Below are 23,058 nucleotides of genomic sequence, written 5' to 3'. Positions count from 1 at the left end.
GCACTACTAAATATCCTATTCCCTTCTAGAGAAATGCTTATGGCAACAAAAATTAGAGCATGTTTCACTCTTTTGCTTTTGTAGAGACAAAAGGAGCAGCTGGTGAGCTTGGTGAAGTTAGTGACGTGGAAAGGTTCCTAAGAGGTGGGAAGCCACAAAAATGAAATGGTAAGCTATGTTTTTTCTCATATTGCAAAGCAGCTGAAGTTTGTAGGCAGAGAGAATTTTGCCTAATTACCAATAGAGAATAATCTAAGGAGTAAACTATGGCTATGTATATCCAGTTAACTTTGCCCACATGAGAGGGTGCTGTGGTTCTTGTGCTTATGACTGAAGCCCCATCCCATTATGACCACTGAGAAAGCTCAGATCTGCAGGCAGGATTTACAACATATACCAAAACGAGACAACAAAGCAAGACAGGGATTTTAAGCCATCCAGTTCTGCATCTAAATTTTCTTCGCAGATGAGGAATTTGTGAAACAGAGCATAAATTATGCCAAAGGAAAAAAAAAAAAAAAAAAAAAAAAAAAAAAAAAAGTCATTGATCTCTTAGCATTCCAACAAAGTTTTCAGCATTTCTATTTCTCTCATTTTATTAGGAAGACTCTCTGGATGGTTGCCTGCTTGCTGTTTGCATCTCTACCCAGAGGTAAATACACTATAATACATCTCTAAGAGTTGTGGAAATATTTACACATAAATACTCAAACTGCAATTATGCTAATGATCCACTGGGAATCTTTGAGCAGAACAAGTATGTGCTATGGTTTACTTTGGATTTATTTCATCACAGTGCAAGGTTTACTAGTGCAGGCAATAACTCTGAGATACGGTTTATCTGAAATAGGTGTTTATGAGGTTTAGGTGTTTCAGGCTCACAAATCTCCACCTATAAAGTTCATCCTGACCACATCCTTAGAGCACTCCACCATTTCTGTAATATTAAGGATGGCTTGGAATCTCCTTCTTCACAATCCCAGATGTCTTGTATCATTTTTATTCCTCATCCAAGCTCATAAATGGCTTTCTACAGGGATATCCAGTTAAATAAAAGGACTGGAGCCAACCAACCGTTTCTCCCCTTGAATCTTTGCATATGCACTGCCAAATTCTAGCACAGTTGGGCTTCTGACATTATATATCATGACCTTCCCTATTAAAGAGATATGCTAGTATGTGCTGGTAAGGGAGTCTTCCACAAGCTACAGGGGCAACTCCCTGTAATTTCTGTATTTGAAGCTTAAGTTTAGCAACATTAAGACCTCTGTGCAGGGTCAAGACTCCTTCATTTGTTCAGAAATGTCCCACTTTTACCAGGTGTTGTAGTGGCCCAGAAGGTTACACGTCATCTGGAAGTGGTCTCTCCCTCTCTTCTACAAGCACAGCTAGCATTTTTAGGGGAAAAACTTTCATATGTTTCTGTAGAACTGTGTGAAAGTCTATTGCAACTCAGGATGGTCTTTCAGTAGATGAGTGCACCTGTAAACACTTTGAGCCATTGAAGTGCTTAACTTTTGACTCATTTTTCCCCTTTAAATAAGGAAGTTCAAATTTAGTGTTTCTGAGCAAGCAATTAGGATTGCAAACAGCCCCCTACCCTTCTTCAAATAATTTGGCATATAGGTGAGACATTATCCTGTAAGGAATCATACAGGATTACCTTGTCAGGCTAACACCTTTCAGTTTGAACCCATAAATACTCACTAAACAAAACACAGAAGTTTTCTCATTGCCACACTTCTAACACCAGAACATTTTTCTGCTTATCACTTTACTTCTGTGACTTTCTTTGTCTAGCATCAAAACTACACTAGCATTACCAGAGTGAACTTGGAGGTGGGTAGGGAAGAGAGAGAGAGAGATTCAAGAGCCTTCCACTCCCAGGCCCTTTTCCACAAGGCATAAACCCTGGATCTCCTCCTGGCATCTCACATTCCTCTGGTGCAACCAATACACAATTGAGAAAGCTTTTTTTTTTTTTTTTTGAGGAAAAAAAAAAAAAGAGATTGTTGCCACAGATCACCTTCAGGAGGGGGGGAAGAGAGAACAACAAAAAAGCCATATCTTTAGGAGCTTTCCTGTACCACACTTTGAATATCAAGGCAGCAGTATTTGTTCATCATGGAAATCCTAAGAATTGGCCAAGTTACCACTCTTAATTTCACCTTGATAATCTTGAATCTTGTGCCAGCAAGTTTAAAACTACAAGTTGCTTTTAAAACAACAAAAACATGAAATAAAACCAAGTCTCACCTTATGTTCAAGTCCCACATCTGCAAGCGCAAGCTGTGTGCTGACACACATTTTTGCCAGTGTAGAGACTGCACAAGGCCACACGCACCGAGCTTTCCAGGTAGATAGATGAGTGCTGCTCACCCTGCTCCACACATCCCAGCAGCAAGCTGCCACCATTCCTGGGGCTCACTGAATGACTGCTTCAGTCTCCTGGTCAGGAAAATTTACTTCCACGCCTTCTGCTGTATCAAGGACTGTGTCAGAAGCTTAGCAAAACATCACCTCATCAGCCTCAAGCATAACTTCAGCCTCCTTCTCAAGGCTGGCTTTCATATTCAGCTTGTGTTCAGAAGTCTGCCCATCTATGAAAGGCCTCATGAGCCTGGAGGCTCTGTTAATTAACTCATTACAGCCAGATTTCAATCACCTGTTCTTGCTCCAGGCAACTCCACCAGAGCCTCCTCTTAGGGCAGGGTGGGTTGGACCCCATGGGTGTTTACAGACTCATCCCTAGTGTTAAGAAACCTGTATAACACCTCATGCAGGAAAGGAAGAGTTATGCTAGGCTTAGGTGTGCTGAACACTGCTGTCCTCAGTTTTCAGAAAAAGATTTCAGAGACAAAAAGAAAACTGATGCACTTCCAAAGCCACTATCAAGTTTAGAAGTGAGCACAATCCAGAGATAGGACAGGCACTCTTTTCTCCTCTTTCCCTCGTTAAAAAAGGCTTGTCTGTTTTCCCAAATAGAGCAACAAGTTTCACTAACTTTGGGATTGTCTTTTCTTCACCTACGTGCAACTAAGTACACTACTATCACTCCTAGTAGCATCCTGTGGATGGGATTCACCCCACCAGAAAGCCCCTCAGGAGGTTTGCTTTTTCCTGGGCTTACAAAACACCTGCAGCAGCTCCAGACGCACTCATCCTCCCTCTGTAGCCAACCACGGCCAGCAATAACCCTCTTTCAGACCTGGCTTTGCCTTGGAGAGACCATCGAGCACAGCCTTGCTCAGCCCCCTGGGGCCCCAAGTGCTGAGGGATGGGGCTCAGGCTGCTCCCTCCCCTCCTCACCCTTCCTCACCTGGTGGTGGCCCTCCAGCTGTGCCAGGGTACAGCACTAATTGCTAATTGCAGGGCTGAGGTGGCCTCCTTGGGGCATGCAGGGTCATAAATCCTCTAGCAGTAAGCATGCAATGCAGCGGGTGCTGGACTTGATTATAAACAAAATAATAAGACAATGATTTGGATGTTGCTGAAATTCTGGTCCCTATGTTGTTGTTTTTTTTAGCTAAAGTTTTATATGTAAACTGTGGGGCAGGTTTGAACTGGGATTTTCAGCTGAAAAATCTGCAAACCTAAGGAAAGCAGATGTATGTTGAAAAAATTTTAATAGAAGACACTCAGCACAGTGATTTAGTGATCCGTACGATACTTTTCCTTCTGCTTTTATGTCTGTCTGGAAGGACACAATGTGAGAATAAACAAGCCTCAAACCAGACACTGATAAATATGGAAACGTAGCCCTCAGCATGCAACCAGCTGAACCCTGGCCGGTATCAGAGACCTCAAGAGGGAACTGGGGCTCTCTTTGGTCTTTAGCCCAATACATGCACAGATCTGGCGGGCTTACAGGCCTACAACACTGAAATGGCTACGGTGCCACCAAGAACATTTTATTTCTATATTTAGTCTGAATAATTGCCCCTTATGCTTCTCAGAATTTTGGCCATGAAAACAGATTGAGCTGTTTCACAGTGAAATGTAGTTTTTCTCTCTGGCGCAATCCCAAACTCATGCTGCTTTTGTTTTTGCTCCCTGCTGGGGATGAAAGTTTCCCATCCAAATTAATTCATCTGTGTTTTAATTTATAACATCGTTTTGTGAAACAGGTTTGGTCAAAGCGTTAATTTCATTCTGTGCTGAAAATACCTAGTTGTCCACGCTTTAACTCTTTCCTTTATTCTTTAAAAACAAACAAACAAGAAACAAATCAATAAACCAGGTAGAAATGCATAGAAACCTGGCCTCCCGCTCTCCCTGCCCGTTTGCTCACCAGCAGGATATGTTCACAGCGGTTTTTGCATTTGCTGGAATTGATCGGTAACGTTTCTGCCAGACACACACAGGCCACATGTATAGAGCATACCCAGGGACTAATAGTCCATTTCCTTGAGGCCTTGGAAAAGGAGCTAGAGGGAGAATGGCAGGCCTTTTGGGGCTGCTGGGAGAATATCCCAAAGAGTACGAGAAGCCCAGACACAAGCATTAGCAGGAGCCTTGAGTGCACCCAGACGCAGTTGCACAAAGGAGCCCTGTTCTGTCAGGCCATCTTCACGAGGTCAGGCTCCTTCCAGGGGGACTCTCCACCTTATTTACGAGTCTGGAGCCATGACGGGATAGGCGGCAAGGGGAGCTGGGGGAGATCCAACTCCTCCAGGACTTTTCTCTTGACAACAGCAACACCTTTTTCATGCTTCTCTTTTTTCTTCAGCCAGACTTCCTCCAAAACCAAAAGTTGTTTAATCACATCTGTCTTCACATCCCCACATCCCTTCCTGCCCTTTTGAACTGACTGCTTAATTTATCTGATTATTCAATATGGAAAATTATAGTATATAAAATATATATATTTTTATAATATAAAATATTATAAAATATTCATAGACGCTGAGGAGAAAAATCACCAGCTGAGGAGACAAGTTCAAGCAGCTGATGAAGTGGGTGCAATTTGCATGCAGCATCATCTGTCCTGCTGGGCACTGAGCACACATAGCCCCCAGTCCCTACATAGCACGTGCTGCCTCCTGCCCAGCTGGGAGCAGGAGGACACTGGCAGAAGAAAAGGGAGGAAAAGGCTGGGAAAAGAGGCAATAACAATGTGAGGAAGGCAAAGTATAGGAAAGTTGGTGTCCCTAGCTTTGCTGTGTGCTGAGGAAGTTGTCTGTTTTTATTCCAGGTCAACCAGACACAACGTGCCATGCGTTTGTTGGAGAAAGTGTCATTTTGCCTTGCGCCACCACCTCTCCCAGTGAACTGGATGTTTCCCATTTGATGCTCTACTGGCAGATAGAGTCTACCATAGTGCATTTTTTTCACAATGGGGAAGATAAGCCAACGTTCCAGAATGCAAATTACAGTGGCAGAACCAGTCTGTTTTTGGATCAGGTGAAGCACGGCAACTTTTCCCTTAAGCTCTCCAATGTCCAGCTAGAGGATGCAGCTGTATATTCCTGCATCTCTAAGCAGTCTGGGAATCATCCCACGCCAACACAGAAATCTAGAATTCATCTCAATGTATCGGGTAAGATTTTTGTTTAGTTCACAGTGAAGTTGTTGAGGGAAACATTTCTTGCAGACAAGCCACACATAATGGCCATTGTTAGATGAGTTCAATTTTTAAACCAAATCTTCATGCAGTTTCACGCTGTTCCTTGCTTTATCTGGAAGAATATGACTGGAGAAGAATAAATGCATCTTTGCTTCAGTACAGCATATCCACAGAATTAGCAGGACTCCTGAGGGCAAGCCACCTGGCTCTTCCCCCTCCCTTTCCAGGAGATATTAATGAGGTCTCTAGACTTTTAAGCATTTGGCTACTTGGGGTGCTGTACTGTTCTGGATCCACCTTGTTCCCAGGGGGATGGGGGAGTTCATTTCGTTGTTTGTACTTGGGTCCGTGAAGCAGGATTAGCTTCACCACTGGCAATTCAAAGTCCAGGCCAATACCCTTTCAGATGACAGGAAGCCAGTTGCTAATTGCCTTTTGCCTTGCCTTTGCAAGGCTGAACTCATGAAGTGAGAATATTATTTTTCTTCCCTAGGAAAATGACCAAGACCATAACCCCCACTCGAATAATGCCAAACAGCTGAGCTAACATGTTTGAATCACTTATGAGCATGGCTAGTGGAATGCTCGGCTATTTGGTTTGACCAGTTGACTGACTGAAAAAAATAAAATAAAAAGGGGATAAAAGTCAAAAGAAATCATAATTTGTTCAGGTTGTTTGTACAAATTGGCTGGAAATTTTCATTATAGTCAATGACACACATTTCATTCAGCTTAAAACAGAAAAGATTTGTTTTTCAAGACATTTACACCCTCTTTATCTTTGTTTTAAATCACATAATTCTCAAGAGACAAATGCTTTTGAAATGTAAAGTGATATACTTTTGTTCAGCAAATCTAAAAGTGAAATGTTATGCAGTTTTCAAAATTGATTTTTTTTTTCTTTTTTGAAAATGCAGAACCAAAGTGTTTTCATTATCTCGTTTTTTGGGAGCAGTAAAACATCTTTTCTTCTGATTTATTTCTGTAATCACACTTAAACTTTCAATTTATTTGTTAAATATATTCTTCTCAGAAAAACTGCTAACCCTCAGATCAATTATTGACGACCTTTTTCCTAAGGTTAAACAAATAACTAATTTTTGTGTTTTGTTTTGTTTTGTTTTTTCCCCAGATCGATCTAGCACTGTGGAGACACATTCCCCTCATGGTAAGGCAACAGTCCTTAATGTGCTAAGTGTCTGAGTGATTATCTTTGATTAAATTAATTAAATTTATTAGTTTGAATTCGAATTTGGTAGATTGATAAACTGTGTTGAATAGAGAAAGTCCAAGATGCTTCTAGCAAAACACAAACTTAGATCCAGCTGTTCAGACAGGGAAAAATTACCTTTACCACCAACACAGACCTAGACCACAGAAAAAGGAATACTGAAGTGCCAGTGGTCCCCAGTCCATAAAGCTAGCCACCATTAAGAGCATCATAAAATCAATAAAACACAAGTAACATAGAAGCCACTCCATGCTGGGAGATAAGACCTTTGTAAATTACCTTGGTATAAATGAACTACTAGATCTGGGGGAATTTTTCAGTAAACAGAGTAATAAGTATGCTAAAAATACAAGAATGATGACTACATAATGTCCTTCAGGAAAATTTAAGTAGACGTCATCTGACAGCAATTCTAAAATACAAGGCATATGCTAAAGTCTAGGTTTAATCATTACAGAGAAGTAACAATAGTAAGGTCAATTACAAACACTTCTTGAGTACGTACAATACAGAAGTGCCATCCAGCCCTGACTTGCCATGGTCAAGGAAATCTCCCATAAAAAATCCTGCTTGTAAGTCAAATTATTCATACCAGCTCTCAAAGTCTTAAATTGGTGTCATCAAACCTGTAACGCTTTCTCATATAAAAATTAACGGCTGTAATTTGTATTTTGCTTAGCGTAGCTGAAAGATATAACCAATTACATGGCAATCATTATATTAAAGTTAATGTAGTATGTTCAGTCACAGTAAGATGTTGCAACAAGATTGGGTGGCAATAAACTCAAATGGAAACTGAGGAAGAGAACTGTTGAAGTGTTTCATCATTATCATGCAGAAACTTTCAGCTTTATACCTCATGGGCCATAAACAATTTTAAAAGTTAGAGGAAATGTCTTTTTTAGACCTAATGTAACTCCTCTCAATGGCTTAGAGGCCTTCATAGAACACGAAGTTACATATAAGATGGTGGCGTATGCCTTCAGTGACACAACACTACGTGAGAACATCGTAAGAGCAAATAGAACAGGAGCTAGAATGCCTCTAGCTGTTACCTTCCACGAGAAATATCAGATTGTCAAGGGTCAAAATTTTTAATGAAACCTTTTCAAAATTAAATGCAAATCAGGTGAGCATAAATATGCCTATATTTAAAGGAGATAATTTTATATATATTTGGCTTCATTGAAAACTCTCTGACAACTTTTCCGCAATGGAAATAATTGCTCACCATGAAAACTTATTTCTATAAATGAATAAATAAAAAGATTAGGAGAAGGGAGAGTGTTTCAGCTTTGCTATAGTAAGATAAACTGAATCACAAACCTTACACATCTGAAGGCTTTTTTACTGCTGGATTTTTTTTTTTTTGCGGGGGGGAAGGGGGTGGATGGCAGAAAGAACAAAAGCCTAACTTTCAAAACATACGTTTTTGCAAAAAGAAAAAAATATTTCCTGTTGTCAACATTATTTTTTAAAGCTAAAAAAAAAAAAAAAAAAAAAAAGGCATAGCACCATAGCACACAGGCTTTTTTTTTATTTTTGGCAATTTCTTAAGAAAGGCAGGAAAATAATTTGTTCTATATTAGTTGCTATTTTGGAAGAGAGTTAGAAAAGTTAAAAGACCTGCTGAGAGCAAAAAGGCTGCTCTGTGCAGAAATAGTTCTCACGCTGTGCAGTTATTATAACCAGATCAGCAGATATTTAATTTTTTTATATAAAACTGGAATAATTTTGATCTGTTTCACCTTTGCTCCATTTCTATTCATTTATTTGCTGGGTTGATTTTTTTTCTCCTATTTATCTTAAAGAGACTGATTTTACTGTCACTTTACTGTCACCGTGTTGTGGGAGATTCCCTCTGGGCTAATAGAAACCTGGTTTTAAGTTTATTTCCGGGACAAAGGGAAGTGCATAGGCCTGGCAGAGGTCAAGACACACCAGGAGACTTGCTATCACCTGATAGTTACTTCAAAGCATTACTGAGGACTCCAAACATTAACTTGTTCTTTACACATTAATACATCATACTCCTTCCAGAGGGAGGGGGAGGAGAAACTCACACTGGTGACAAGAGTTCAACACTTTGAAAGCCACTGCCTGCAGGTCCAGAGATACCACAGCAATTGGAGTAGCCTAAAAACTGGTATAGAAAAAAACATCTTCTCAGAGAAGGACTTTGACCTGAACAGCTATGGGGAAAAAAAACCCTGTACTGCTTAAGTCAGGGGTTTAAAATCTTTTTCTTTTTGCCTTTGTACTACCTTCCTCATGGGTTGCAGGTACCAGCTTTGGCAAGGCTATTCTGTGGTTCATGCCAATCCACACTACAAAGAGTGTTACACAGTGCTACTGCCATCTGAGTCTCTGTGGCCTGGGCTTTTTTATATTTATATAAATATAAAATATTCATATTTTATATTTTTATATTGTTATATAGATAATCGAACACCTACCTCAGGCTCACTGTATGGAATTATAATTTATTTTTATTTTTTGGTTGTTGTTCTATCAGACTTTTGAACAAATATTCTCAGCCATTCAGAAATGGAAGTTGTATTAATTGTTGCTCAGTGTCTGTGCCTCCTCTACACAAGGCAAAAAATAATTTATCACAGTACCTCAAAGCTGGATTTTCTGTATGGTACAAACACATATATGCACAAAAAGAAGGATTTTGAAAATGGGCCAAAATCTATGATTTTATAAGCAATCTTCCAGGAGGGCATTCATATAAAAATCTCTGACACAAATTTCAAACACATTTCTTGTCAAGCCACTGGTTCCATGCAGACTTTCTGTTTTTCCATTTTCCAGGACACAGCCAGATTTCCTCAAGAAGCCCTGGCAATGTACCACATCTGGACATACTCCTCTCTTTTCATCTCCTGGTCACACTGGCGGGTTGGCGCTTGTAAATGGGGAAGCTTACCTCCCCTTTGGAGCTGTCCTCAACAGGAGCACCTTGCTGGAGAGAAGAGCTCTGCAAGGTCATCGTGACAAGTGCTCCTGAAAGAGACACCAACATCTGAAAACAGAGCCAGCAGTAGGTGTCTGTGTCTCGTGTTCCGGAAAACCAAAGGCAGCAAAACTCACAGGAGGCAAGCCTGCTTTTTCTTCTGGATCTTGGAGACCAGTATTGGTGCTACAGTATTAACATTTTACCCTGAATTTTATGGTTCTGTTTTAATGACTGACAGAGCTACAAGGACACACGGTCAACCTAGTGAGATCTTTTGCCTAAGAACTCGTCTCCTTCAGGAGAGGGGGCAATTACTCCGTTAGATAAAAACTGGAAGTAGGAAAAGGCTCGCTTTGTGAAACATAAGGATGGAAACCATATGAAACTCGAGGCTGTGGAACTTCAGCTTCTATTTTTAGCGCCGAGCGTCACGGACAAGCGGAAGCAATATTTTTTTTCCTAAAAAAATGAACTACTTCTTCATCAGAAGGTTGAAGCTGACAGAGGAAGATGATGAAAGTTCAGAAAACATCAGCACAGCGGAAGGAAGTGATGGATTATTACAAAACCCACTTCTAACTAAGCCAAAGTCCTCAGAAGGCTGAATTCAGCATTTTCTCTATTTGCTGTGAGTTGCACCCGCCAGGTGAGAGCAACACAGCCCTTGTGGCTGAGCCCCCAGCTGGGGCAAAGTGGCTCCTAAGGACACCCAGAGGGTCATTTGGATTCGGAACAGTTCCACCCTCTTTCCAAAGGAAAGATAGGATTGTTTTTGCAAGGAAAGGAACAGAAGAAAGCAGTGCTTAAAATGGTATCCATTGAGGTAAAGGAGACTGTTACCTTTGACTTTCTTTAGTTAAGGGCCCTTCCCCGTGGGAGGGGAAGAGGGAAAATTCCCACAGGCAGCCTGTGCTGCTGCTGCAGGGCTCTCAGCTGGTAACTTCGTCTGCCCTGGGTATAGAGCAGCTTAGTATAGCTGCTGGGGTCCCATTTCATGAAAAGATTTTAATATGAGAATTGTACATACTGTGATCGTCTCTCTGTGTCCACTGTTTGTCTCAGATTCCATATATTTAAACAAAACACAACAAACAAAATAAAAATAAAACAATTGGTGAAAGCAATGGCTTGGTATCATGTCAGAGTTCTTCATTTGTATTCCAGCTGCTCCTACAGTTTGCTAAGCTCCCTGAGCAGTCAGAAAGTTCAAAGGGTGAGATCCATACAGGTCCACCAGTCCCAGACGTCTGAACTGCTCGCCCTCATCTCCAGGGCTGAATGACTTTTAAAATCGAGTAGCCACTTCAGCAGCCACCCACTTTTCAAAATGTGCTTCAGGCAAAATGAAAGTGCACCTCCAATCACAAATGTATGCTGTGTGAGATGCAAAAGTTTCCTGGTCGAGCAAAGAAATAATTACTTGAATAAATAGATGTGGGCATGCAGGGCTAGAGCAGCCTCACTGCTGTGGAGAAGGACAGCCCAGCTGTACGTTCAGGAGCTGGCACTGTGCTGGCTGATGCTCACGAGGAAGCCCCAAGTTCCCTAACTCCTCGGCTTCTTTCGCCCCCAGAAGCAATTCTCCCTGCCCATGCAAACTAGCATGAATCACAGTAAGCACACAGGCAGATGATGGCAGGAGGAACAAAGGGTGGGGGGACAAAGACTGGATGACCTCCAGCTGTCCCTGTAACCCTATTTTTTTATGACTCAGATTTGCAACGGCGCTTGGGATGTTTAGCACCCCTGTTTATCATATTTTCCCACAGCTGTAGTTAACGCCATTCCCAGTGGCAATATACTACCACCATTCAGCTTTCCTGTGAGACTGCAAGGGAAGGCTTGAAATGACTGGCAGACCTTGATTTGTCCTTCCCTGACTGGGCGATGACACGACAAGCAAATGTCTTAAAGTTCAGCGTGCAGACCACGAGCAGCATGTACTACTTCTGTTTTCCAGTTTCACTGTGAACTAGAGGGATAGCTTTGAAAACAAAGGAGCACAAAAATAACTCATACATTTAAGGTGGAATTTTGCCTTCTCTCACTTGCAATACCTTGCACATACCCATTTCATGTGGTAAGAGCACAGGCTGAAAATCTGCTACCATAAAACTTACTTAATAGACCACTTGTGAATTATTCTTGCAAACAAAAGGCTGTTAAAGCAAGTTTATTTATTTTTTTCCGTGTGTGTCAGTGACACTGGTAAAACGGAAATGAAAAGGAGTTTCTTTGCTCCTCTTGTAGTCTAACTGTACAGTAAGGTTAGTGGTTAATGCTTTTCACTGACTTCCTTCCAGTTCCATATGATACAAGAGAAATGGCCCATAAAGATCATCAGCAAGACATGAATGTCATACTTTCAGCGCAGAATTTTCACTGCTATTTCTGCTAAGTCTGAGGGCACTCATTCACATAGCATGCTGCTCTGCAGTTGAATGAACTGAAAAAAAATATTGAAAATATGCATGGAAGGCAATTATTTTTTAAACATGTAGCTGGAAATTATGTTGCTTTGGGTAATGTACTTGTTGTTGCAACTTCTGTTTCAGCTTCTGGGACTGTCCAAGTTCAGGCCCTTCTTTTCCCCTCTCTCACTCTCTCTTCCCCCAGAGATCCTGGCCACCACTGAAATCACCTTGGAAAAGATAGCCAAATATCAGTTCCTTATTTCTTCCAAGGACTTAGGCTGACCCACGCAGCAGAAAAGCCTTCTCTCTGCCACTGAAAGCCATGTGAAGGAGGAAAAAAGACAGGTCAAAACAATCACTCCAGCCTTGGAATGCTGAAAACTCTCAATTATTTGCAGATGGAGGATTATCTAAGCTGCCACTCTTAAATATATAGAAATATATATATATATATATAAATATATATATATACACACATACACATACACACATGTAAGATAATGCTAGCTTGCAAACATACAGACCCTTGAAAGAACAGGAAGTTTCCTTCCAGGAGCATTACTTGGCCTGATAAAACTCCCTCCAAAACCTCCAACAAACCTTGGGTTTAGGTCACCTTCCTATAAAAGCATTATTATAGAAAACAAACACACACCACCACCACATTATGTATTTTTATCACTTTATCCACTTTTTCTCGTTTTTCAATGCTGATTATGTCACAGGAAAGTTTCGTGGCTTCATACGGGTGTGTTTGATATTATCCTTTCACGGAGATAAACGAGAAGGCGCGGTATCGAAGAAACGAGTCTTTGCAAGACAGCTGGACAAACACATTATGATGGAACTGGACTTCCATTTGTTTGTGTTAAACAAGCAGGAAGCAGTAATTGTCTGATTCCCTTTATGGGTCCAAAACGTTAACATAAAAATGCCATTAGGAAGCAGCAGCTGGAGTATGGTGCCTGCCGGCTAAGTGCTGCTGTTCCCAAGGTGCCCCCTGCTGGCGCTGTGTGCGTTCACCAAACCGCCTCCTGCAGCCACAAACCACGGCGTAAAAACGAAAAGAACGTCTCAATCCCTATTCTCATTTCTGCTTTTAGAAGAAAAAAAAAAAAAAAAAAAAAAAAAAGGCATGGTTATCAAATTTGTGAGCATTGCAGCAATCCACAGGGGAACGTTTCCTAAAATGGTTCTTGTGCATAAGCACGGTAAAATCGGGCAGGCAGAAACACCACTGATGGGTAACATCTCCTCACCCCACAAGCTAACCCCATCACGGCACTCGAAAACTAGTGCAAGCTGGTGGGGCAACTCCCACTGTATTTCAGTGAGACAAAATTATTAAACACTTCCTGCAGATCAAAGATCGCAAGATCCGTAAGCCAGATAGCGCATGCCTCCTTGTGGGGGCCCAAAGAATGCACATTTTTTGACATATTTCTGAAAGCATTTAACAAAAACACATCAATCACAAACTTCCACCCATTTGGTTCAACTAGCAAGCCCCTGAGTAGATCCAAAGAGCCCTACAGAAGGAAAGGAAAAACCCAACTCGACAGACAAATGTCTCTGTAAGTCTCTAAACCCACAAGGAATTTCCCTCCGAATTTACACTGGCCGAAAGCCAAGAGAACAATCTTACATCTTCCATCAAAGTTTAAAAATCTTGTATTAATACAAAACCTTAAAAAAAAAACAAACAGTGGGTATCAAAGGTTAGTACTCTGCACAACATTGTGGAATTACAGCAACTCGCCAATGAAGAGGAGGCAGGAATGGGTCCTGAATCTTTCACATTTAAAAATATTTTCTCTGGAAGAAGAAGGATAGGAAGATATTCTGAAATGTGATTATATCTGGAAAATAATATTTTGTCTTTGATTTCCCCAATGCACGTCATCATGTCCTGTCCCCAGCAAATGCCCAAGCTTCCAGCACCGACAGCACCATACGGGTAGCTCACTTTTTCTAATTGCCTGGTGAAATGGTACAGGCACTGAGGAGGAGCTGGTTCCTTAGGTGCTCTCATCAGAACTCACAACCCTGGCCCTCCAACAGTAACCAGAATTGAAATCACCATTTTGGAGAACAGTTTGATCTTGTGTTGCTTCTATTCAGCAGATGAATGAGATGGTATGTCAAATTAGGTGAGCTTTTCAGCCAACACACCTGATTCTGAGCATAAAGGACTGTGATAATCCAACGTGGAAGTCACCAAGTCAGTGGTCAACGTGACCAACACTTTATCTGCTTCAAACAGCATACAGTGGATTATTAGCAGTCTTCATTATTTGAGTAACATTGTTCAAGAAAGAACCTCAGAGGCAGGAAGAGATCTTGCCAATCCCTGGTCTCTGGGGAGAACAACAGGACCCAAGGGGACAGCATGGAGCTGGGACTGGGGGTTAGGGAAAGGTTCTGGACCCAGAGGGGGGTCAGGCACTGGGACAGGCTCCCCAGGACAGTGGTCATGGCACCGAGCCTGATGGAGTTCAAGAAGCGTTTGAACAGTGCTCTCAGACATAGAGGCTGATTTTTGGGTGGTCCTGTGTGGAGCCAGGAGTTGGATTCAGCCATCCTGGTGGGTCCCTTCCAGCTGAGGATATTTTGTGATTCTAGAAAGAGGCAAAAAGCAGCACTATCTGGTGCAACTTGCAACTACATATGCTAGTAGCAGTTTCTTCAAAATACCTGCTTTTTCTCAGCACACCTGAATCTAATAAAGGAAAGTTTATGCCACTACAGCTGCATTTACCAGGAACTGCTGACATGAGAAACCCTAGATACATACGTGCAACCCCAATAATGGCAAGTGTTGCTTATAAGATTTAACTCAGTCCTCAACAGAAAAAGTTGAGCTTGATTTAGATCACTCTGAACAGCAGATGACAGTACGCAGGCAGCAGCTGTTCTCCCCATACTCTGGGGGTTCCAACACCACCCCTGTTTTGTGATACTTTCTGATGTTACCAAATTTAAAACTCCTACAGATGCAGCTAAGGTAATGGCTTTTTGAAACATCATTAAATTTTATGTGAGCAATTCTTCAGGCTCTTTGATTCAAACAAAGCCTGAGGATTTTCTGTGACATTCAGACCTTCTCGCATGCTCCGCTAAGCCTCTCCAAGTTGATATTATAGATAACCTTTTGTGTACCAAAAAAGTTCATGGAAGAAATATCCTAACTCTTAAGTACCTGATACTGAAGATTTCCTACAGAATTTGACGTACAAGCAAAACACCATTTCAGTGTATGTCCAAAATCCATTTTCTGAACCACCTTTGCTATCATGACGACTGTGCACGACTTCTTTGTAACCACGCTGGACTTTGTGGTCTGCACAAAGGATCTCCATGCAGTCCTCCAAGAAAAAAGCGCCTCTGAAGGGCAACTTCAGTTCTTCGAAATCCCAACACAATTTTTATTGACAAAATACACGCTAAAAGGCTCCAGAAGCAAACACGTTTTCCACAAACACTCACCGAACAAACCGAGAATGCCCACTCGGTGTTTCATTCCTTTCTTCTCCCACAAGCTGCCATTCCACATCCCTAGTGAGTCTTCAGCCACAGACAGTACTTAATACACTCCAATCTAAGGCTTGTAGATTTAATTCATGAAACACCCAATCCTCCCTGAAAGATATGGGCTCCCTTCAGCATGCCTGTCATGCAGCAGAAACTGTAGTGCAAGGTAAGGGGTGTCTTTTCATTTGCGTTGAGAAATGTTGCTTTCTGATGAATAGAAAGGTGACAAGTAGTGTGGAAGGGAAGGAAGGAGACTCAGCTGGATTCTATACGTAAAAAATGTCCCATAGATGTAAAGGGAACTGAAAAACTGAAAAACTTCTAGAATGTATGAACCAGTGTAACTTATCAGAGGCAGTTATCAAGCAAAAATGAGGAACAAGGATGACATAAAGGCAGAAATTAATTTATTTATACATCATTATTTCAGACATTCAGCAGTACTTCTTTGGAGAAAGCTTTATTACCCTTAAGCAAGGGAAGTGAGGATAACTTGAGATTTGTTCCTCTACCTGTTTGCTAGTCATGCAACTACTTCATTAAAAGGTATTATCCTTAAAAATTGTGCGTCACATCAGCGGATATTTTCTCCTTCAAGACCTTTCTAGCTATGATGGACCAATGGAGGAATTTTTCAAAGTGCTAGTACCGTGACAGCTAAGATGCTGATATTCAGAATGGCTCCTCAGTGGTAACAGGCTTCTTTAAAAAGATGAATGTTTTATTCTTCCATTTAATTAACACGAAGCTGACACTAGCATGTGGAAGATGTCAGTTCCCTTGCCAGCTGCCCTTGGCTTTTAGTTCAGAGTTAATTCCTCTCGACTCCCATTCTTTGTCCACTAGATATACCGCCACCACATCTGCTATGTCCCTACAACACATCTGCCCTCAGTTTCTGAAAGTGCCTTCAGTCGGGTTTTGTGCTCATGGGAAGGGTTTTACAAGGGTGCAGTGATGGCTGGTGTCCAAACACATCTGCACAGCTCTCTCCAGCTGAAAAAGCTCAAGACAATGCTCAGCGCCTTGGGACAGACTGCCTGTTCTCTGCAAGCCCTTCTGCAGCCCTTCTCTCAGGAAGCACATGGGCAACCCCATGGTGCTGCTGGGAATCAATCAGCTTCACATAACCAACTATTAGAGTACGAACAGGACAAGCAGGTGAAAATACTTCCATTGGTCCACATTATTTTGGATACTACACCCTATATTTAAACATTCCTGAAGTTTTCATGTTAAAAACAGACACTTTATTTGCCAGTTAATTTTAACACATTCTTTACCATGGCCCCAATGCCGTCGAAGATATGATGTAATTCTGTTTCACACATAAATGCTGGGGTGGTCACCACCTTGTTTTTTGTATCCACATGAGCTTCGTGAAAGGAAGTTAAGGAAAACACAGCCTACGTCTCACTTAGATATGCTGTCTGCAAAATAAACCATCGCTGACCAAACCATACAACTCTACTACTCCGTAAATAAACACCTCCAAATACATTATACTGCCCAGCTGTAAAGACAGCTGCAACCTACAATGTGAGACATTAGGAATTATTTTGCCAGAAATACACACACTACAAGAGCAATGGCACTCAGAAACACAAGAAAACCTATGAAACTTACCAACTGCAGTAAAATCCCTCTGAATACAGTCTGAACACAGCTTTAGCCTCCATGAAAAGAAGAAAGATCTCACAGAAAAGTGGCTAATTGTAACTCGTGCCAGTCTTATGTGCAATTTCTGGCCTGACTGCATTACCAGGTGTCCAAGGGAGTTCTGTGGCAACAACTGAGAACTACTCCAAACTATGCAGCTGTGTACAGAAGACACTGTTGTCTAATCATGCACCATATTAAATGCTACCCGCTACACACCATGCATTCCCACTAAGCTACAGTGTTAGCAGAAAAGCCCAGATCCTGCAGGTATTCATTTCTGTAAGGACACATTAGAAAACTGTCTCTCAACATGGAAATGGACAGGAAAGGATATAGTCACTTCCTTCACACAGTGCTTTCCTCCCAGCTCTTTAATGGCTCCCGCAGTTCCAGCGTAAGGCCACTTGCCACCTTCCTCTTCTTCGTGGCCCACAGTTACTTCAGCACCAGAAAGAACCTTTGCTGCCAAGACCGGTGAAATGCAGCAAAGACTGCAACAAAAGGAATTACAAGAATGATTCTGTGATGGCACTCCTTCAAAACATGCTCATAATTGACAAGATTCAAATGGACAGAGTCTTACAGATCTGAAAGGCATCACAGGGCAACTTCCACTCAACATTTGTTAGCCTCTTCTTTCACAAACACCTACACCCACACATGCACCTTGAAAAACACGTTTTAAAAATAAGCTACCACTGATAGAAAGCCAAAGATGTTTTTTTCTAGTTACAACAGTAACAGCTGCACATTTCCACAAGACAAAGTAGGTCTCCACACTCACGCTATCATACAAATGCCCCTCTCCAGTTAACATACATACCCAATAGGTTTGCCTGCTTTGTGGAAGTCTTTCAAGACACGTTCAACTTCTCTATTCACCTTGCAATCTTTCCCATCAACAGCAAAGGTAGATCTGCCACAATAAGAAATTTATGTATATATATACTGCATTACAAACCTACAAATAGGGATGCCTATCTGCCCTGGATCTGGCTCTCGAGGGTTAGCACAAAACTTAAATACTTTCTAAAAAGACTGAACGATGCTGCAGTTGGCCAGCAGTGCTTTGGCCAAAATGACTCACTTCTAAAGCTTTGGCATGTCAGAAAGCTCCTTACTTTAAATAAATATCAGGAAATAAGAATTACTGTATCAGCTCTGTAGGATTACTGAGAAGCAAAACAGCAAAGTTACCAAGGAACAAAAACCCGTAAGTAAAAAAACAAAACAAAACAAAACAAAAATAAACAGACAAAAAACAGATTTCTCAAAGCCAATAAAATGACAGGTCAATAACAAGACTGTTTGAGCTCCACATGGAAAACAAATGACTTTTTTTTTTTGAGTTAGTCATTGTTCTATTGTTGTTAATGCACGAGAGAACTTTTGGGTAGGCTGTCACAAAGACAAAGAAGGATAATGCTAGCAAGCACCTGGAACTAATTAAGTTTTACCTTCATTTGCCTCAGTCAACCTCAAAGGGTCACACCAGGGTTTAGGAAAAAGAACTTCTTGTGCATTAGCTCAACTCTAGAACTCTCATTAATATTGTTGGGAAAATTTAGGATGTAATAGTGCCAATAAAAATTATGAGTGGAAACCACCACAAATAGCACTAAGCACATAATTTCAACTCTTTGAAAGAACTTTTCCTTATTAAGTAGCAGTTACCTATGTAGTAAATAAGGCCATTTATCATTTCTTGATTTTACTGTGTGCATCAAAGAGGAGTCTAATATTTATCTGGCACTCACAAGTTCTTAGCAGCTCCAAATCCACCAGGGAATATCACAGCATCATGGTCTGCTGTAGTAAGTTTAGCCAGGCTTGTGATTTTACCACGAGCAATCCTTGCAGATTCCACTAAAACATTCCTTGAAGAAGTGGAAATAAAATGAGACAAATTAAGCACATGTGCACAAGAGACCTTTCAACAGCCTTCCAGTACCTAAAGGGGGCCTACAGATAAGCTGGGGAGGGACTCTGTCAGGGAGTGTAGCGATAGGACAAGGGGTAATGGCTTTAAACTGAAAGAGGGTAGGTTTAGATTAGATGTATGGAAGAAATTCTTCTGTGAGGGTGTTGGGGCGCTGGCACAGGGTGCCCAGAGAAGCTGTGGCTGCCCCATCCCTGGAGGTGCTCAAGGCCAGGCTGGATGGGGCTTTGGGCAACCTGGGCTGGTGGGAGGTGTCCCTGCCCATGGCAGGGGGGTGGAACCAGGTGGTCTTTAAGGTCCCTTCCAACCCAAACCAGTCTGTGGTTCTATCATTCTATGAAAAGAACATAAAGAAAGTTTTGGCAGAAGAAGAGGAAAGAAGAAAGAAAAACAGTAGCACTCAATACTGAAGCTATAGATGCTTGTAAAATAGCACCACTGGGAAAACACAGCCATGTAGAGACTATATAATAATCTCCACACCAGAGGTCCAGAGACTATATAATAACCTACCCCGCCCCCAACTTTTTTTTTTTTTTTTAAATAAAAAAATGTCTCCAACAAAACACCAGCTAGCATAAAGCTATTAAAGCCAGCCAGTAGTGTTCCATGTTCAGTTACATGCTGCTACACCTGAAAATCACTTAAGTTTGTATCAGGCCAAGACCCAGCACACACAGAAAACTCATTAAACAAACTTTACCTTGACTCAGCTTCGGCTGGTTGCCCTTTACTGTGGTCAACAACATGCATTTGAGGAACATCTGGAGCATACATCTGAACCTCAGCTCCCCCACGACTAAGGTGTACCAGTATGCTACAAAAACAGAGATAAAACATGCTGAAAACCTTAGCAGAGAGGGAGAGGCTTTATCTGGCTCTTAAGTCTTGCTGCAAATATCCCATCTGATTTTGACACACATCCCACCAACGCATACAGAATATGAAGCAGCAAAATCCCTCCACAGAACTGTACCAAAGTTCAGACCCGAAAGTCAGTCTGGAGGCAGTTAGGCAAGCTAGAGACAAGATATTTGTTCAGTGCTCCTGTGCAAGCAACCAGGTACAGTATGAACTTTTTCCTCATTCCAAGTCCCCAGCTGTTACAGTAGAGTCCCACCATTAACATATTTATGAATAAACTTAATCCAAGTCTAGGTGAAGCTTCTCTTAGTAACGAATACTAAGAGTTAGTAATTTAACTTGAGTAATAATAATTAACAGTATTAAATTTAGCCCCAGGAATGAAAACTCATGTTGATTATGAAATGAAGCCTTTAATTATCTCTATTGAAATTGATTCTGGAACTCTGAATTTCTGTTTCTGAGGGAAAAACAGTGTCTCTCAAATTCACTTCTCTGTCATTATATGCACTGTTCTGCGTCTGGACAGTCACTGAGTACTGCAAGAATGCAGCCTGAGCTCCCAGTTATGCTGTGACAAAACCGCAGCTCCACACACCCGTGACAGGACTCTGAAGGAAAACTATCATACATCTTTCTGTGCAAGTCTGACTGCAGAGAGCAGAACTGAATTCAACAGTGCTCTAATGAAAAGCAGACTTTTTTTTTTTTTGGGCCTACAGTTTTGTAAAGCAACTTACGCTGAGGCCTCATGGATTTCTGTGCCATCGTAGACACCACAACCAGACAGGACCTGCAATAAGAAAATCAAGTAGGTATTTCAAGTGATACCAAAGTTTCTATAGGACCTTTCACAGGCCTTGTAGAATTTAAAAAGTGTAAAACCACCCTAAACAAAAACCCAACAACTTAGCAACAAGCTCTTTATTAAGCCAGTCAACATCACACTACTAGCCCCGGCATTGCCACTTGACATACAGCAGAGCTGGCATTCCCTATTTATAGCTACCGACCGCAGACAGGGCTCAGAGATAACTAATATGTATGTGTGTTTGTTCCTCAGAGTTTATAAACTTGCATGATATCCTCAGATGTGTTTTTATCATGCATACAATGGGCAGTTTTCAGTGTTATATGTCTACTTATGAAGTGTCCTTATTGGTGTGAAACACATCCTCATCCAGATGCACATCGAATACAAGTGTTAGAGAAGAACACTTCAAGTGGTACTTACGATAAGCTATTTTACTTGCTGCATTTTGTCTGAGGATCCACATTATAGCTAAATCATTTTAAATCTACTTATGCTACGTTATTAACCATACCTTTTTACTATGCTAATCATTCAGTTTGTTTAGAGACACTGAAGAATAAAAAGCACAAAGCAATGAGCCATTATCCTACAGGTGGAAGGAGTCTTTCAGACAGTAAAGAAGGGGAGGAAAACAAACAAAACAAAAAAAAGTGATTGCAAGAACAAAAAATCCAAATGGTTCTCCAGTTCCTGAAAACACACATATGAACACTTGCAGGTTTTGGTTTTGCTTTTTTTAAGGGAAAAAAAAAAATCCAACTGAAAAGTATTCGTTTCCTCTCTTCCCTCCTGGCTTTATCTCGGTTTTTAGAAACTTGAGAGTTTCTAATAACAGATACGCGAACAGAAACCCAACTGACACTGTCTTATTTAGAGACATGGGACTTGAAGGGGCTTTCAGAGCACCGCGCCCAGCAGATCACCCTGCTGCCACAGAGCCCTGACATCCCAGCGTGAACCAGATCACTCCGTCAGTGGTTTTGTGTCCGTGAAACTACAATTTCACCGCTCTAACACTGACAAGTGCCCTTCCGCTTTCCGATTTTTGATTCTGTTTTCCATTTAGGGGAAATAAATAAACCTAACACCCTCCGGGGAGTTTTACACCCCCCCACCCGTACCCGACCACCCCAACCTCCTCCCACCCCCCAGCCCCTCTCCGCAGCCGCCATCCCACCCCCACCAGCCCTGACACCCCCCACCCCAAGCCCTCCGGGCCGCCTCCCCGCTGCACAACCCACCTTTCACCCCCGGGGCCGGCATCTCCCGAGGCCTGCCGCCCCCCCGGTACTCACCACGGCGACTCGGGCACCTCGGGGGCGCCGGGAGGAGCTGTGGAAGGCGGCGATGCCGGGGGGAGCCGCCCGGCGCAGCGCGGCGCGGAATGGCGGCCCGCAGGCGGCCAACATGGCCGCGGGTGCGGGCAGCGGGCGGGCTGCGTGAGGCGAGCCGGGGCTGCGGAGCCCTCGGTAGTGGTGGTGGTGGTGATGGCGGTGGTGGTGGCTCCCTCTGGAGGAGAGGAAGGGCCGTCCTGAGGGGACGGAAGGAAAAAGGCACTTTAGGTTTAACCCTCGGTGCCGTGAGGCTCTGTCGCCGTCTCGCGGTTTCTCTCCTCCATGCCCGTCTTGGGAGCCCGGGTGGTCCTTGCCGCTGGAATAAAAAGGGGTGAAAGCTGAAGCACAACCGCCTCAGCACGCTGAAAGTTAAACAAGCATAGAAGTAACAGCTCGAGGCTTGTTTTGAGCACATTGATCCTTCAGGTGAAAACTGGCTGCAAGGTGTGCACAGCCCAAACACGCCAGTACAACGGCAGTAACAGGCTATCGAGACTGCAAACCTTATTAAAAATATCATTAACGAACCAACACGGAGACATTTCTTCTCAGAAAGAGCAGTCAGGCATTGGAATGAGGTGCCCAGGGAGGTGGTGGAGTCACCATCCCTGGGGGTGTTCAAGGAAACGTTGGACGTGGTGCTTAGGGACAGGGTTTAGTGGGTGACAGTGGTGGCAGGGGGATGGTTGGACCAGGTGATCTCAAAGGTCTTTCCCCACCTTAATGATTCTGTGATATAGA

The 23,058-nt window shown here is 42.2% G+C and overlaps 2 protein-coding genes across 3 annotated transcripts; one reads left to right on the top strand and one right to left on the bottom strand.

The window, feature by feature from the left end:
• The first annotated feature begins 602 nt into the window (after window positions 1-602).
• LOC116497090 (V-set domain-containing T-cell activation inhibitor 1-like) lies at window positions 603-10,842 on the top strand. The gene is made up of 4 exons (XM_032200631.1): window positions 603-652; window positions 5,195-5,539; window positions 6,699-6,734; window positions 9,615-10,842. Exons 1-4 carry the CDS (start codon window positions 616-618, stop codon window positions 9,713-9,715), a joined length of 519 nt encoding a protein of 172 aa, XP_032056522.1. The 5' UTR covers window positions 603-615; the 3' UTR covers window positions 9,716-10,842.
• A 5,247-nt stretch (window positions 10,843-16,089) lies between these two features.
• GATD3A (glutamine amidotransferase like class 1 domain containing 3A) lies at window positions 16,090-22,489 on the bottom strand. 2 transcript variants are annotated; one of them, XM_032207463.1, is made up of 7 exons: window positions 22,279-22,489; window positions 20,910-20,962; window positions 20,009-20,122; window positions 19,124-19,243; window positions 18,190-18,282; window positions 17,701-17,857; window positions 16,090-17,083 (listed from the first exon to the last, which is right to left on the bottom strand). In XM_032207463.1, the coding sequence occupies exons 1-7, from the start codon at window positions 22,390-22,392 to the stop codon at window positions 16,955-16,957; spliced, it is 780 nt and encodes a 259-aa protein (XP_032063354.1). In that variant the 5' UTR covers window positions 22,393-22,489; the 3' UTR covers window positions 16,090-16,954. The 2 variants fall into 2 exon arrangements, with proteins under 2 accessions (XP_032063354.1, XP_032063353.1); XM_032207462.1 differs by lacking the exon at window positions 22,279-22,489 and adding an exon at window positions 22,225-22,243.
• Window positions 22,490-23,058: the final 569 nt, after the last annotated feature.

Source organism: Aythya fuligula, chromosome 1 (genome assembly GCF_009819795.1).
Source record: "Aythya fuligula isolate bAytFul2 chromosome 1, bAytFul2.pri, whole genome shotgun sequence".
NCBI lineage: Eukaryota > Metazoa > Chordata > Aves > Anseriformes > Anatidae > Aythya > Aythya fuligula.
Note: the sequence above shows the minus strand (reverse complement) of the source record. Positions and strands in the feature narration are given on the sequence as shown.